Raw genomic sequence first — 16800 nt, forward strand, 5'->3', positions numbered from 1 at the left:
CTTCAAAATTTTAATAGATTTATAATTTTTGCTGACAAATGCTTGCGTTCCAGAATGAATTTCATACGAGCGTTAAAATATCTGTAAAAGAGGATTATTTGGGCCTCGTACTAATTTCATTATTTGACTCATAATAGACTCAAAACTAAATGCTAAATAACTGGACATAGAAGCTTACACAAATTTCTCATCGTCTGCTATGTGTACTAAATTATGAAAATTTCCAGTTGGGCTGTCTTTTCCGTACATAGGCATGAGTTGAAAAAATTTTCGGAGCAGAGCATTTGCATAATCTGCATATTCTGCTGTCATATCTTCTTTACGGTCGAGTTTTACCAGATATTTTAACTTTTGTATTTAATTGTAAAATTTTCTCAAATTTCGCACTTATATTTAGTATCAAAAAGAGGAAGATACCTGAACTTGAGTAATTTTCATAAATTTTCTAAATGAAATATAGCAAAAAAACGATTAATTAAAGCCAACAAATTAACGGTGAATATTTTTATTAATCTTGGTTAATAGTTTTTTTGCCAAAAACACCAAGGCACGCAGCGAAGCCGAAATAGAAGCAGCAAAGCAACCCGATTAGCACACTTTGAAAAAAAAGCATTCATAAACAATTTTCGAATGTCCGCATTAAATAGACTTATAGTATTAATGTGATGCGGTAAGCATGATACCTTTGGGCTTTGAGGATCCTAAGAACTGTTGATTTTGGTATTCCATGTTGTCTTTCAATTTCTCGAGAACTAATGTGAGGTTTAAGGTGAACGACTGCGAGAACTGTTAAAACACGATTGTCATTTTCTCCATACTTGTGGTGACGACGTTCACGATGTAATCGTCCTTCTCGAGCTCTATTGGTTAGATCTCGAATGATAATGTAAGTTGGATGTCGCCTATTTGGATAACGTTCAGCGTAAAGTGCGGCTGCACGAAAATAAACACCTCGGCACTCTCCTAAAATCATAATCATGTCCACAATTTCATTTGGGGGGTAATCAGCCATTTTATATTTTTACAAAATTAACTACTGTATAAAGATAAATGAACCGTCACCGTTCGAGTACGGGTTGCACGTCGAGAGAAAATATTCGATTATTTTTTGAATAATCTTAGCGAGCCGTCTTCGTAGTTGGATCTTGCGAGTGAAAATCACCGTGAAGTCTTACCGGACGGTGGCGGTTCGATAAGGGTATTGCTACATTCGTAGTTGTGCATCTAAGTACCACCTGTGCAAATATTACTATCCATGTTAGAGATCCTGCTTGAACGGCGGGCTAACGGATAAGTATCCAAAATAGCGAGAAAAACATTTATAAAGATAATTTTACCTCAAAATTAGACATATGTTCAAGGTCTTTGATGTCTTTTGACCTTCAAATATTTATTTTTAACTTTTAAAGTGCACAGTAAATTGGCTTTGTCACGACCTTACCATGACCTTGATTAGCATTTCCAACGGGCATTCTCTTATTTTTACCAAATCGAAGATCAAAAGCAGGGGTTCTCGCTTGAAAAATCACTTTGACCTTGACATAACCTTGAGAAGCAAATTCAAGGTCAAGGTTATTGCAACCAGAAAGTGAAACTCTCCACCCTCGACAACGTGTCTTAAAAACATTTTGATATTTCCAACCGTTATTCAGAGCTAACACACATTATTTAACAATTTTCGTAAATTTGACCTTCGTATGACCTTCCGTGACCTTGTTCAAAATATCATTTGGAACATAAAATTTTCTGCACTTTTCAAATCCGGAGTCAAAAGTAGGTCTTCCTATTTAAAAAAATGATCTTGACCTTGAAATGACCTTCAAAAACAAGTTTGAGGTTAAAGTTGTTGGTACCAAAAGTTGACCCCCTTTGACCTCTACAACTTTTGTCTAAAACATTTTTCTGTATCCAACCATAAATCTGAGATATTTCCCATTTTTTTTACGTGGCATTTGGAACTCGAAAGTTCATCGCCTCATCTACGCAAGCCTTCCACGCTGCCCTATCTTGTGTCAACCCCACCCAAGATGCACCTCTCCGATCGACACCCACCCGTCCTATTTCTACTAGATCCGCTTTTACGTTGTCCTCCCATCTACGTCAAGGTCTACCTAGAGGTCGCGTTACCATCGGCCTGTCCTTCATGACAAGCGCTGCCGTACGGTCGTCTCTCATTCTCGCTACGTGCCCTGCCCATCCCAATCTGCGCGATTTTATTATTCTGTTAATATTTGGTGACGCGTACAGATTGTGTAACTCATCATTGTGTAGTCTCCTCCATTCCCCGGTTTCCTCATCTTTCTTCGGCCCGTATATTTTTCGCAAGACTTCATTTTCAAATACACAAAAACGGTTGTCCACCTGCTTAGTGAGAGCCCACGTTTCGCACCCGTACAGAACCACCGGCAGTATTATTGTCCTGTATATTCTTAATTTAACGTTTTTAGACAACAGCCTCGACTTAAGTAAATTACTCACGGCGTAGAAGCAAGCATTACCCGAATGGAGTCTCTTATTTATTTCGACATTAATCTCGTTTCTATCATTTATGGTCGTACCCAGATACCTGAATTCGCTAACCTTTTCAAAAGTAAAATTCCCAACTCTGAGATCTTCCTCCCCTCCACCGCTTTTATGAGGATTTCCGCGTTTCTTGCTACCGTTTCCCTACAATCCTCCAGTATATCCCAATCATCTGCGTAGCCTAGTATCTGCGTTGTTCCATTAAGCGTTGCGCCCAGCTGGCTAACCTGCATTTTTCTAACGGCATACTCTAACGTTAAGTTGAACAGCACCGTAGAGAGCCCATCCCCTTGTTTTAAACCATCGCGTATCATGAAGGGTTATGATACATTACCGCCTACTCGGACCTTTCCCGTGCTTCCGTTCAGACATATTTGAATTAATCTCACGAGTTTTTTCGGTACACCGAGAAGTACTAGAATTTGATACATTTTGCTTCGCTTAATAGAGTCGTAGGCTTTTTTAAAATCTATAAATAGTTGGTGTATGGTTTCGCAAAATTCCCACTTTTTCTCTAACAACTGTCTTATGGTAAACATTTGATCGCTCGTCGATCTGTTGCCAGGGGCGTCGTTACCGGTATGGTCGCTATGGTCGAGACCATAGCTCGTTTTAACGAGGTATGGAATTCCATACCTCAGATCGGCGGATGAAAAATTTTTTTTTTTTAGAAAACGACTAATGAAAAACGTGAATGCTAAATCCACCTACCCCACACACAGCAAGTAGCCCATAGAAATCGTAAATCATAAATCAGCAGCAAACAACCGATGGAAAACTTAAATGATCATAAACCATAAGTCCCTAAACCCACCTACCCCACGCAAAGCAAGTGGCTGATAGAGAACGTCATTTTTGAACCATAAACCCGATTACCCCATGCATAGCAAGTCGCCGTTGGAAATATTATTAAACTCAGACAAAGAATAAACATTTTTGTTATCAATAATATCTGATTGGGTTAAGAGAGTGGAACAATAGTTTTAATTCATTTAATAAATAAAGTTTTTGAAACTCGCGCTGAAATAAAGAAAAATGTCTGCACCTGCTTTGCGCATGCGTGCTGCCTTGGTAGCTTGGCCGCCTGCGCTGTCCCGCATGTGATTGGTCGGCACCAATCACGTATACGTACTCACACACGTCGCTGCCTGTGGAAGTTTACTTGTGTTGGTCCGGTCTACTCGTATGGACTAGGTTATGTTCTGTGTGTTAGTAAGTGAATGGTACACAATACAATGGACAAATACGTTACTAGAGGGAAAGATCCCTCAAAAGTATCAGAATGTCAGTCGCAAGGGATTGCTGCCCAAACGAGTACTGCATCTTCAAGTCGAACTGTGGAAGCGTCAGTAGAAAACAGTGAACAATTTTCACAAGATAAGACATATGTACATCACCAACAAAATTTGGATCCTCAACTTACTCAAAAAGCAAAGAGTAACCCTTGTAAGTTTTCATACGCATATAAATCATTTTATAGAAAATACAAGAACGAAAGTGAAATAAAAACTAACATGTATTGTTGACCGAGATTTACACAAAACTGTTTTATTTTTTTTTTTTTTTAATTTTCAGTTAGCGATAAATCGTTTGAGAGTTGGAAGAAAGATTATAGTTGGATAAAATATGATGAGTCAAAGAAAGCTATGTTTTGTACTATATGTTGCGAAGCAGTAAAAAATAAATTGCCTCTCCCAAACTCTCAAAGTTGTAACGTGTCGAAAAAAGCTTTTGTAGAGGACGGATTTCACACATGGAAAAATGCTACTAGTATTTTTAATAAGCATCAGATTTCTGAATTGCACAAAACAGCTGTGATACTAACATTAAATGCTAGAAAACCGAGCATAACAGAGCATTTATCGACTGCAAAAAGAAAAGAAATGATGGAAAATCGCACTGCTCTCAACAAAATATTTTCAACTATAATGCTTTTAGCCAAGCAAGGTCTAGCTTTCCGGGGGCATGAAGACAAATACTCTAATCTACATCAACTATTATTACTACGATGTGAAGATGTTCCCGAATTGAAGACATGGATGGCTCGAAGTGGTCATAAATGGTTACACCACGAGGTTGTTAATGAAATAATTGCTTTGATGGCAAATGAAATTAGAAAATTAATTTTAAATACAATAATGCTTGCTAAATATTATTCGATTATGATCGACGAAACTTCCGATATCACGAGAGTAGAGCAGGTCTCTATATGTATACGAATAGTAAATGACGATTTCTCTGTTAATGAATATTTCATGGGGTTTTTTGAGACTAAAGACACAAAATCAGAAACTTTATACGAACTTGTAACTGACTTTTTGGCTACCAACAATTTAAATATAAAGCATTTAAGAGGGCAATGTTACGATGGTGCGAGCAACATGAGCGGAAGGATTACGGGTCTACAAACTCGCATTCGGGAAACCGAACCAAGAGCGTTATTTGTTCATTGTTCCGCACACAGTTTGAGCTTATGCGTGCAGGATTCGTTAGAAGATTTAACAGTTGTGCGTAATGTGATCGGAACCATAAAAGATCTTATTAATTTTATACGTGACTCACCTAAACGACTAAACGAGTTTAAAGAGCTTAAAGAAGACGATAGTCCACTTTTATCTGCGTACTGCCCAACGAGGTACGTTGTATTTTTTTTTTTTTTAAGACAATATATTTTTATTTATTTTTGTATTTCCTACGGATTTGCTTTTAAATTTCAGGTGGACTGTACGAATCAGATCATTAATAAATCTTTCTAAAAACTACACCCCTTCTATCAATTATTTTGAAAAAAATCAACTGATAGAGAACTCGATTCTTCTGTATCCGCCAAATCACAGGGCTTTCTAAGAAGCTTACTCTCGTTTGACTTCTATTTTATATTGAATATGATAATCGAAATTTTTCAGCAGATTGAGATTTTAAATGCTGAATTGCAAAGAAAAGATCTTTGCGTAAATGAATCTCATGCAAGTGTTTGTCTTGTAAAAGATAATATCCAGCAGATGAGAGATGAAGAAAAATTCAACAAGATTTGGAGTAAAATAACGAGTAGTGCTGAGGACCTGGGTGTAGAAGAGCCTTGCTTAAAGCGCCCACGAAAGATTCCGAAACGCATTGACTCTGGCAGTCAAAGCCATGTTTTTTCAAACGTTCAAGATCATTATGTAAAACTATACTATGAGGTTATTGATCAGACCATGATGTCATTAAATACAAGATTTGAAAATGATACTATGAAATTGCTAAATAAGTTTGAGAATTTTGTTACGGGATTTGCGCATGTAAATGTAGAGGAAATAACTAATTTCTATAATAGAGATTTGGAGGAGCAAGAGCTAGATGGGCATAGGCTTGTAAACGAGCGAGATTTATTTTTAAATGCTATCAAAAATGATAAAACTTTTATGAAAAAGTTAACAGATTTAAGAAAAGCTAAGGTTTTAAAAAAACAAAATAAAATCTCTAAAAAAGCTAAAGGTGCGCTTTCGGAATGCGAAACCACTATTGAGGAAACGGAAACAATTGACTGTATGCAATTAAAACATATAGTAATGTATCTTCAGGAGAAACCAGAAGTTCGTGCTATTTTTCCACAGTACTCAAAGCTTATAAAGTTATTATTAACCATACCTGGCTCCTCCTGTAGCAACGAGCGCTCTTTTTCATCTTTGCGTCGATTGAAAACCTACCTACGATCTACGATGTTGCAACAGAGGTTGAATGATACAAGTATTATGCATATATATCGTGATATGGTTAGCGAATTAGATCTCGATGAACTATTAAATACGTTCATTAAAAGGCAAAATTTGAGAATGTCGACGTTTGCCATGAAATACAAGTCATAATTATAGTTTTTGTCATGCGAATTAGATTTAAATTTCGGACTGATTAGTTTAATTGAAAAACGAGTTTAATAAATTATTGCTACTTTTATTTTCGATTATACATTCATTTTTACCTATATTCCATAAAAAATATTTCCATCAACCACTTGATTTGCGTGGGGTAGGTGGGTTTAGAGTTCAAGTTTTCCATAGCATTTAAATTTAACATCGGTTATTGGCTGTGAGTGGGGACCGTGGGGTAGGTGGGCTTATGGTTTAGTATTGAAGTTTTAAATTGGTCATTTGCTGTGCGTGGGGTAGGTGGGTTTATGGTTTAATATTTATGGTATCCATCGGTCATTATTAACCCAACCCCCCTCCAAAATTCCATAGCTCGAGAAAAAACGTAACGACGCCCCTGTCTGTTGCACCGAAATTCGCACTGATAATCTCCTACTATATCTTCCGCGAATGGAGTGAGTCTAGCTTGTATTACGTTTGACAGAACTTTGTAGCACGTTGCTAAAAGTGAAATACCCCTATAGTTATTGCAGTCTGTCTTATCCCCCTTTTTAAAAATCGGTATAATGATAGATTCCTTCCAATTTTCGGGTATTGTTTCATTTTTCCAGATGGCACATACTAGTTTATAGATTTTGAAAGTGAGCTCGACGCCCCCATATTTGAGTAACTCAGCTGATATAGAGTCATTTCCCGCGGCTTTGTTGTTTTTTAGTTTTTTAATCGCGGCCTCTACTTCTTGGTAGCTCGGTTCCTCCACGTGGGGTTCAGCAGTGTGAATTTCGTCCCCTAATTCTTCGCTATTTTCGTGCACGTTTAATAATTTATCGAAATAATTTTTCCACAGCGACAGTAATTCGTTGTCATTTGTTACGAGGACCCCGTTTTCGTCCTTCATCAATTGCGCTCTACTCCTAAAACCCTTTCTGATGGCGTTAATCCCTCTGTACATTTCGCGGGGGTTATTTGCCTTACTGTTAGTTTCTATTCTCCTAATAAGATTCTTTTGATACTCCCGGTTCTTATTTCTGTAGATCGCGCTCGTCTGTTTCCTTACGTTAGAATACTCTTTTACGGTCCTATCGCTTCTATTTTGTAAGCTATCTAATTTAGCCTTTTTGCGCCTTTCAAACGAGAGTTCGCACTTTTCGTCAAACCATGGTTTGCTCTTTGGCTTTTTCTTTTTACCCAGTACTTTGTTCGTGGCCTCTTTTACCGTTTTTTCGATGTCCCCCCATAAGCTATTCGGTTCGTCATTCTCCTCCGGCGATGTGTTTGCTTCTTCAAGTGCCTGAAACCTGTTATTAATTTCTATCTGGTACCTAATTCGCGCTGTTCTATCTCGTAGTTTCTCAATATCGAAGCTTTCTACCTTGTTTGCTCGCTTACTATTTTGATTCGCTACTAGTCTAGCTCTTAATTTGGCTACTACTAGGAAGTGGTCCGAGTCGCTATCTGCCCCTCTGTAAGCCCTTACGTCAAGAACATTAGTATGACGTCTTTTTTCAATGAGGAAATGATCAATTTGGTTCTGTGTGGCCCCGTCCGGCGATGTCCACGTTGCCTTGTATATGTCCTTGTGCTTAAAACACGTAGTTTTGATTATAAGATCTTTTGCCGTCGCGAAATTTATGACCCTAATACCGTTATCATTGCTGGCTTCGTGCAGGCTTTCCTTCCCTATAGTAGGCCTAAACATTTCCTCCCTACCTATTTTAGCATTGAAATCGCCTGATACTATGCTTGTGTCGTAAGACGCGAACTGGTCGATTACCTGCTCTAAAGTTTCGTAATAGAGATCCTTAGCTTCTTCTTCTTTGTCCTCCGTAGGACAGTGTACATTAATAAATACATATCTATACCATTCACCTTCGATAATGATGTACGAGAGCCTATCATTGACGGATTTGAAACTTTTAACCGAATGTATGATGCTTTTGCTTACGAGAAATCCGGTGCCTAGAGATTCCCCACTCCCGGCCCCATACAGGTACGTGAAGTTACCCGATACTAGTACTCCGCCATCTGGCCACCGCGATTCCTGTATTGCTACCAAATCTAGATTGTACCTATCAGCTTCCTTTACGAGTTCTTTAAACGCACCTGCTCTGTATAGACTGCGAACATTCCAAGTTCCGACCCTTAAGTCCCTTTTGGTTCGGATTTGATTTTTTTGAGCCATGATGTTATGTTAAACCCGCGCGCTTCGGATCCTGTTCCGATCGCAGGTGAGTCCACCGTTCTAGAGGTGATAACCCCCATACCTCTCTAGAACTAAGTATGAGAGCTTTCCGACTTTGACGAGGACAGTGTCAATTCGTCGTCAGACACACTACGGTTTCATTCTCGCATCCTAGCGCCCCCCTGCAAGGCAGCGCGCCTTCGCTGGCATCGTTACCGCGTAAGACCAGGTGACGAATCATTCTACACATCCCCTTTCGGGGCAGTTGTCATCGCTCCCGCATCCTCCTCGGCAGCAGGATTTTTACCCATTTTTGTAATGTGTGATGAAAGAGATAGATTGAGAGATAAGAGATAATGTGAAGTGTTTTTGTTGTTGTGGTGTTTGCGTAGTGTTTCTAGATGAATGCGTTCGACAGTGTGGACTCATCACACCCACGCCTGTTCCTATCGGCTGTCCGCGGCTGCTTATTCAATTTATTCGCAGCTAACCTCTTTCTCAGGGGCTGTTCCTCTATCCGCAACCTAAGGACGCGTTACTTTATGAATGCTTTATGGTTTCTTTAGTGGTAACAATTAATCCATGCTAAATACTAAGGAATACTTAGTGATTAATGTATAACTTTTTTTTGGCACCAGAGCATCTGCTGCGAAATTTCATTTAAAACATAATAATTCTTTATGAATGCTTCTGAAGCGGACATTCGTTAAAACCTGAAGCTATCCCCTGGTAGAAAATTAATGGTTGAAATTCGTTAAAAAGTTAAGTTTAATTGGCCAGTTTTATCAAAATTTAATGTAAAAAAATTAATTAAAATATTGCTAATATTTTAGTGATGCGTATCTATAATACCACATTAGTATTATTATTCAGTTAAAAATTGTTTTTCCCTTTTTTGGCATTAAAACGTTATATGTCTTATTACGAATATTTGGATTTTTTACGATTGTAACGTATTTTTCTACAATTTTTGGATTGTAACAGTCATTTGCCAAATTTCAAGCAAAAGTTTCGTTTTATCATGAGTTAATGCGTCATATCTATGCATTTATAACGGTTAAACGCTTATTTAGTTAAATCGTTAACCACAACTTAGCTAAGTGTCTTAAAACTTAGCTTATTAACCGTTAACATTTCTACCAGGGTCATTAAGAATTCTATGAAAATACTTATTGAAAAAAAGCATTCACTAAGAATTCATTATAATTTTTATAAAATTTCCCAATACTGATCGGGGATACTGCGTAATCGTGCGGTAAGGGAAGTTTCTTAGTGCCGTTGAGGAGGATTTTTTCGAGAGCGGAGAGACTGGGTGTTATGGTTTGTGGTACTGTAAACTTGTTCAGTAAGTGCTTAAATTGCTTGTATATGTATGCTCAAGAGAAATTAACTATTTTTAAAATATTTTTCATCAAAATTACATCAATTTTAAAACTCGATACATTTTTTCACGTTATAATATGTGAAAAGATAATAGCTCAATTCTTTTTTTAGAACAGTGTTATCGTTATCGCTTGAAATTATGCACTTACGAGAATCAGCATCTTAGAAAGCCGTCGATAGTGGCATCCGATTGCTCCTGAATATTCAACCACTTTCGGCAATTAAAATCTCTCAAATACACCAGCCCATCGTTACTTATCCACGCTTCTCCTGTTCTCTATTCTGTCGCATGATTTCACTGGCTTTTTATTATAACCCTTGCCGGGCGTGCCGCCGACTGATTTATCGATCAATATTTTTATTTCTGCACCCTGTTGGGAAAGAATTTTTACGGCGTTGCTTTCGGGGCTCGAACAGGTGTGTATAAAGAAGTTTCGTAAAAATATTAATGGCCACGACGGCGAGCATTCTGGCGGTATATTTCATCGCGATTCGCAATATTTTTCTCTGTACTCATGTCGAAACATTCGAATCACCCTGGAAAAATAATATAATAATTCCGGTAACCACAAGCCACGCTGCATAGCTCGAAACAAAAGAAGATGATTCCCCAAAAAGAAGCTCGCAGAAACCACTCGGCTTAAGCAGTTGTCGTCGGCTCGCGATAAAAGCATCGGCGGCAAAAGTGAGAGCATGCACGGAGAGCAAAAGTCGTCGAGCCGCGTCATTATATCCCTCGGCGAGAAAAACCGCGAGCAGAACCCCAAGCGCGTTCCTCCCGCATGTTTTGCTCCTGTAGAGAAGTGGGCTCACCGCTTTTTGCCCCTACGGAGGATCTGCCGCGATTAGCTCGTGATGTGCTAAGCCTGCACGTGGAGTAGGTGTAAAGGACGATGGGATTAGGTGAGTTATCACAGAGACTGTATTTGAATTTCCCGCTTGAAAGTGGATCGAATATTACGAGTTTTTTCTGTAAGAATCTAGATCGATAGGCTAATCTATTCGAGGAATGAATTAGGATTTGCGAAATCGGTATTAAAGCAGTTGACGGATGTGAGCTGCACACCGCATAGATTTTTGCCGGTGGGAAACTGGTTGGGGTTTCTCGTATATGCCGTGAAAATTTTATTTTTTCAAAGCCGAAGTGGAACAAGCGTAACGGGAGGAACATTACTTTTGAACTTGCACTTTTTATTGCGTTTGGCTTGGCAAGCGAGGCTCCGATAATTTACAATGTAACTGTCGATTATCAAACGCGTTTCGCAACTGAACGTGTCTGTTTAACATTTCAAAAGCATTCGCACAATACCAGCATGCAACAAAGCATCGTTTGCAAACTGGGTAAGGGCAATTTTTCACATACAGTTCTCTAAATTCGTGATATCAAACCGAGCGGCTGTCCCAAGACGTGAGAAAAAAATTTCCTTCGACGAAACTGCACATCCTCTATGCTACACACATATCATAACTGTAACCTTCCGAGAGAGAGCTGTCTTCTGTCGCATCGCTTAATTTTCATTTAGACATTACACGCGAACGTTCGCACAGGCTCTTACAGAGCTGCACAATATAAAAGCGTCGGCCTAATTATGCAGGGGGCGTTTTTAACGGTTAACTCGCGGAAAAAAAGAAAGCGAGAAACGTCGAGAACTACAGCAGCCGCAACGGTTTTTTTCCTCTCTCTTTCGCTTTGTGTTTGTATATACGTACGTGTGCATTACTCGAGACTCGCGCGCATCGGGGAGCGCGTGTTGTTTATAGTAAGCAAAGAGTCGGTTGAATGCTAGAGACGTGTGTTTTGACTCTTCTGATAAGGTCGGTGTTTTAGATCGTTAGAGGAGGGACGGTAATAATGCGGACTTGTAGGAAAAAAAGGATGTCGGGACTAAGGAAAAATTGAAGATCGAATTGGTGGTAGAATCGATGATTTAATATTTGTTTCAATGGTGTGATTTACACTTGTAAGATAAGCTTAAAGTATGAAAGTGTTGAGAACTTGAAAAAACTATATCTGCAAACATTTTTTGCAACGATTTTGTAACATTCTCCTCTGTGAAAAAGTGATACCGGAAAATTGAAGCCGAAAATGGATTGGTTGATTCTGATGAATCGATAAATGTGATTGATTAATAGCGGAGCTGTAGCTGATATAAAAAAACTCACCATGATAGTGGTTGTTTTAATGACGCTAAATTTGAAAATTCTAATCTTAAAATTTAGCGCCCTTAAATGCACTGTGTAGTTGAAATGTTACATAGCTATTTTTATGCGTTCTACTTTTATTTCACGAAGAATATTTTTTTTTCAAACCTGTTACCCTTTTTACCTTAAGAAATTATTGAATTCTCGAGGGAGCTTTAGAATAGTTACTCGTTAGAACTGATAGTATACATAAGTTAAGAAATATTTATCTTCAATTTACAAATCCAATTATAGTCGTGACCATTTATTGGTGTAAGTTTATTTTCACTTCTTGTTTTACAAACACCTCGTAAATAATCGATTAAAACATAAAAAGTGTACATATTTCGATTAGACAGTATAAGCGATGGGCATAAACACTCAAACATCGTTGTTTACCGGGATAGATTTATAGAATCGATGCATATTATATACTATCCCATAGTCAAAATTTCTATGAACTATGTACAGTAAGCTCCGCAAACAGTAAAACGAAAAATCTGGAGTAATTGATTTTCCCACAATATCCGCGCGAAAATTCATCAATATTCAAACAGCAAACAATGCCGACATCACAGCCGCCTCTCGTTTTTGCCGAGGCGAACACGATGAAGAATTGAGAGATGAGAGAATGGAAGAAAGGATTCTCTGACGTAACGGTTTTTGATAATCCACTACTCAACCTTTATACACTTTTCGCTGTGCGCAGGCACACTAACGACAGGAATAACGAGTCGGACTTTGAATTTTCGATGAGTCTGTGGCAAACGTCGGACTGTTTTCTACGATTTTGCAAGTTCCAATTCGAACGATCGACACAGTTTCCGTAGATCATTATCTCACTCTCAAAAAGAAGCATCTGCAGCTCTTATACGCAAGAGAAAACAATTAAACGAAAAATCATTGTCTCCGACTTCCATTATGCCCACAGGCCTTCAGTTTCCCATATACACTTCGCGTCCGTCTGCTCACGTTTGCGATGCGGTAACTTCCTCATTCGAGCGAGATATTCATAAATTACATCCTGATGCTAAAATATGGCAAACGTGCACAGAGCGAGTCTCTGGCCGAAATACTCGTCTTACGCAAGCGAGGAGCCTTCATTTCTGGCGATAAATTTCTTGATGAATCCTCAGCTTTCCCCGCTTCGCTTGTAATATAAGTACGTACGCGCTTAGTTGTTTCACGCTGCTGTAGGTGAAGTTCACGTTTGCGGTTGGCTCAGTAGATTGAAATTATTCTAACAGACGATTTTGTTAGGATCTACAGTAAGTGTTTGGATTTACGTTACGTAATAAAATGAATTCGTGTTTGGCTTATTCTTCAAATATCTGCTGTCCACAGCTACTTCAATTTTGGTTGGATTTTTCTGGTTCTTTTAAAACTCATCTCACCTTCAAAAATCTCTCAAAAGTCCGTCAACCTTAATGCATAAGCCAGTCTCATGCTTGCTTACGGCATTTCCCACTGCACGAAACGACGACGAGCCATTAAATTCATTATTTGACGGAGCGCTCGCGGCTTTTTCTCAATTAAATCTGCATAATCGCTTGCCCGTGCTCTCTCATGCATCATCGACTGTCATCGGAATCGTATCGCGAATTCTCATTTCTTAGTTCTGATGCTTCGGCTTCTTGTCGTGTGTTATGGCGCACATCTGCACACAGAAGAAATGTAACTTTTCCTATTAAATTTTCATTGAATCAATGAAATTTTAATTAAATCAATGAATAATCAATTCTTTCAAACAAAATTTCATTGATTCAGTGACAATTAAATAAGGAAAAATAATTTTTTCCAGGCTACTGGACGCAATTCTATTCCGTCTGTAATAATGGCAGTAATTTTTTGGAATCGAGGATGAAATGTATTCCCAGTGAATTGTCTCTGTAATATACCGTGCTTTTTTGTGTCATTTAATGAAAATTTTAACTTGTAGCAATTGTAAAAACAACTGTTTTTTACCATAGCAATCAGTTCTTAGATCAGCTGCAGTGGTGCAGAATTATTATCAAAAGATTGTATAACGAGCGACTTGTACTCAAGCGGGTTACTTTTACTCAAATAGCACTTCCAGTCACCCAACTATATACTGAATTTACATATCTTTCCGTTAAAAAAATCGGAATTCAAAACTCATAAGTACACCGCACACTGCAGCATCACAGCTACACACAAGCGAGAGCCGCGCAAGTGCCGGAAAATGATCGTATTTCTAAACATGAATTCCTCTGCCCTCTCAAAGGGCTCTACGAGCCGAGAGTATTAATGGCAGCGGGAAATTATTGCAGGCCGCGCTCGGCTTCGACGTTAATTGAAGTGTCGGTCGGTCATCGACACCACGTGGCCACACAACGAGGGCAGGGCAAAAAGTTTGCCGCCTCTGTAAGAAACTGATGCGCTGCTTGTTGCCTGTGCGGACGTTCAAATCACCGAATAGAACTTAGGAATGGGCGCTCTTTTTTTGGTAGGTATCATTTGCTCGAAGTTCGAATATTGGACTTCTTTTAAGATGTTGAATTTGACGCGCTTGGATTATTTTTTTCTACGTAATATTTCTTTTGTAAGGATCGAAGAACGCGCTGCGCAAGTCGGCTTATTAGTCGAAGGATTTAAATAACGCTCAACGAGTGTCCAGCGTACTTTTTACAAAACGAAAACAGGTAGCTTAATGAAAATTGCACCCCAGCAGAGAATTTATGCACCGCGCGGCATCGACCAGTTCTGCAGGTTACTCTTTTTGAAAAAAAAAAAAAACAACGAAACCTGCAAATACGCGGTAGCCGTGTACACTCACACGTGACAGGGCGAAACGAGAGCGAAATGAGTAATTAAATTACGTATTTGAAATTCAAACACGGCAAATATTTGCTCGACGATGGCTCGTCCCTCTCTTCGAGATTTATACTCTCGCGCGGAGCTGTAATAATCGATTTACAGTACTTTTAGAGCTTGTATTATACACGAACCTTGCGAAATAGCCATGGCGGTGTATTACGTAGAAAGTGTTCTTTTTACCTAAATCTCGCAGTCCCCTTGAACTCGTTTTAAACTAGATTACACCGCGGCGAGCCGGTAGCAAGGAGACCAGTTTTCTTACATTTTTCGAGGACTCCTGAATTCCCCCCTCCCCTCCCTGATTTACGAAATGTCAAGTGCTCCGCAATCTCGACTCGCATCACGCGGTCAGAGCAATATGAGGTTTACAATTAATTCGGTGTATTATGTATGTGAAGGAGGTACCGTTTTGCTTGGGCTATTTTATTTTCTTTCGGAACACTACATGGTTATGTGAAATCGGACGGTTGATGGAAAAGTTAATTGATATGGATTTTGAGAGGTGGCCTTCAATTTTTCATATTTTGTAAGAATTCGCGGGTTTCTACTCGTTGAGAAAATTATCATGCAGCAAATGCGCGAAGCAATGGTCAGTTTATTGATGGATCTACTAAAAATAAGCTCACCAAGTTCCAGTAGCTTAGAAACGTAGTAAAATCCTAGAAATAATTATTCAACAAAATATTATAAAATTTAATAAAAATCATAGTAGAGATTTTGCCTGATTGTAAGTACTCAATGTTTATTTAATTTAGTTAGAAATAAATGAAAACTTACTCATTTATCATAAAATTGATCGATTATTGTCTCGTATGAAAAATTGACTATAATTATCGAAACTCAAGTATACTTGTATGATGAAAAACCTTCACGAAAGCGATTTTTACAATTAAAAACAAATTTCTGAGTTAAACTCAGTTACGGTTTTACTACCTGAAAATTTAGTGGAAAGAAATAACCGCAATAAAAATCATCGCCTTTTTAAAATTTACAGCCATCCAGCAATAAATCTTCGGCCGCTCGCATATTCAAAAAAAAACTCGAAAGCCCTATACAGCCCACCGTCTCGCCGCGTCTCACCCGATCCTCTGGCAGTAAAACCTCCAAAAATTCCCCTCCTCAGAAGCCCCCGAGCCGAAGGGGAAAAAAAGGGAAAAAAGTTATTCCGCACCTAAGTCTCCGCTGCACATCGTCTAAACTTCCGGCATAGCTGCACACGCATACACCTGAGCTACTATATCCCTTTCCACCTGAGAACTATCTTCCTCTCCCATCTCCTCCTTCTTCTTCTCTTCTCGCCGAGTTCTTCCCCACCTTCGGGGTGCGCAGTAGTGTGTGTAGAACCGCGACATAGGTAAAAACGAAGAACGCGCGCGCAAGAGAGAGAGAGAGAGAGAGAGAGAGAGAGAGAGAGAGAGAGAGAGAATGAAGATGAGGAATGGCGCCGCCGGAGCATCGCTGGCTGTCAGTCGGTGCTGAGCCGCCTCGTTGGCTGGACGCGCTCGCGCTGCTCTTGATCCTCTTCTCTGGTGTGTAAAATACATACCGATCGTTAAGCATACATTCACCTCAACTCGTATCGTGAACATTTCGCGGGTGTGACAAGCGGCAATGACTGATCATGTGATTGTAGATTAGACCAGTGCGAACAATACACAGTGTGTTTGCGGATCATTGGTTTTTCGGTTACTAAAAAAGTAGGAGTAATTGTGCAGAAGGAAAAAAATGGCTTCGATGTGCGGAAGCAGCAAGAGCCACCCGGCCCTGACCACCAGCAGCTTCTACAGGCCAGGCGCTTACCCTTATCAGGTAGGACGCGATGCTCGAGTTATTCGCATTATTGTA

General features: G+C 39.1%; 3 protein-coding genes across 5 annotated transcripts in view; 2 read left to right on the top strand and 1 right to left on the bottom strand.

Annotated features, from left to right (window-relative positions):
- The window catches only part of LOC103316856 (protein lin-52 homolog), a 115311-nt gene that overhangs the window by 40484 nt on the left and 58027 nt on the right, over positions 1-16800 (bottom strand). Inside the window, exon 2 of the mRNA XM_032599543.1 lies at positions 684-963. The gene's annotated coding sequence lies outside the window, so the exon portion shown is untranslated. The remainder of the gene's footprint in view (positions 1-683; positions 964-16800) is intronic.
- On the top strand, positions 3759-6371 carry LOC116417438 (zinc finger MYM-type protein 1-like). Its single transcript, XM_031930556.1, has 4 exons — positions 3759-3969; positions 4099-5158; positions 5241-5247; positions 5430-6371. The coding sequence occupies exons 1-4, from the start codon at positions 3759-3761 to the stop codon at positions 6369-6371; spliced, it is 2220 nt and encodes a 739-aa protein (XP_031786416.1).
- LOC100116291 overlaps positions 16430-16800 on the top strand; it is a 45203-nt gene continuing 44832 nt past the window's right edge. For 2 of the 3 annotated variants that reach the window (XM_001600774.5, XM_031930705.1), the window contains exon 1: positions 16681-16764. In XM_001600774.5, coding sequence (XP_001600824.4) covers positions 16681-16764 — 84 coding nt within the window. Of the gene's footprint in view, positions 16765-16800 lie in introns of all 3 variants that reach the window. The other variant, XM_031930704.1, reaches the window with a different exon arrangement.

The sequence above is a fragment of the Nasonia vitripennis genome, chromosome 4 (genome assembly GCF_009193385.2).
Source record: "Nasonia vitripennis strain AsymCx chromosome 4, Nvit_psr_1.1, whole genome shotgun sequence".
NCBI classification, from domain to species: Eukaryota; Metazoa; Arthropoda; class Insecta; order Hymenoptera; family Pteromalidae; genus Nasonia; species Nasonia vitripennis.

Excerpts from the sequence above, each read along its gene's own strand:
- LOC116417438 (XM_031930556.1), top strand. The coding sequence starts at position 3,759 with ATGGACAAATACGTTACTAGAGGGAAAGATCCCTCAAAAGTATCAGAA. Across the intron at positions 3,970-4,098 it reads AAAAGCAAAGAGTAACCCTT|TTAGCGATAAATCGTTTGAG; the intron begins GTAAGTTTTCAT and ends TTTAATTTTCAG.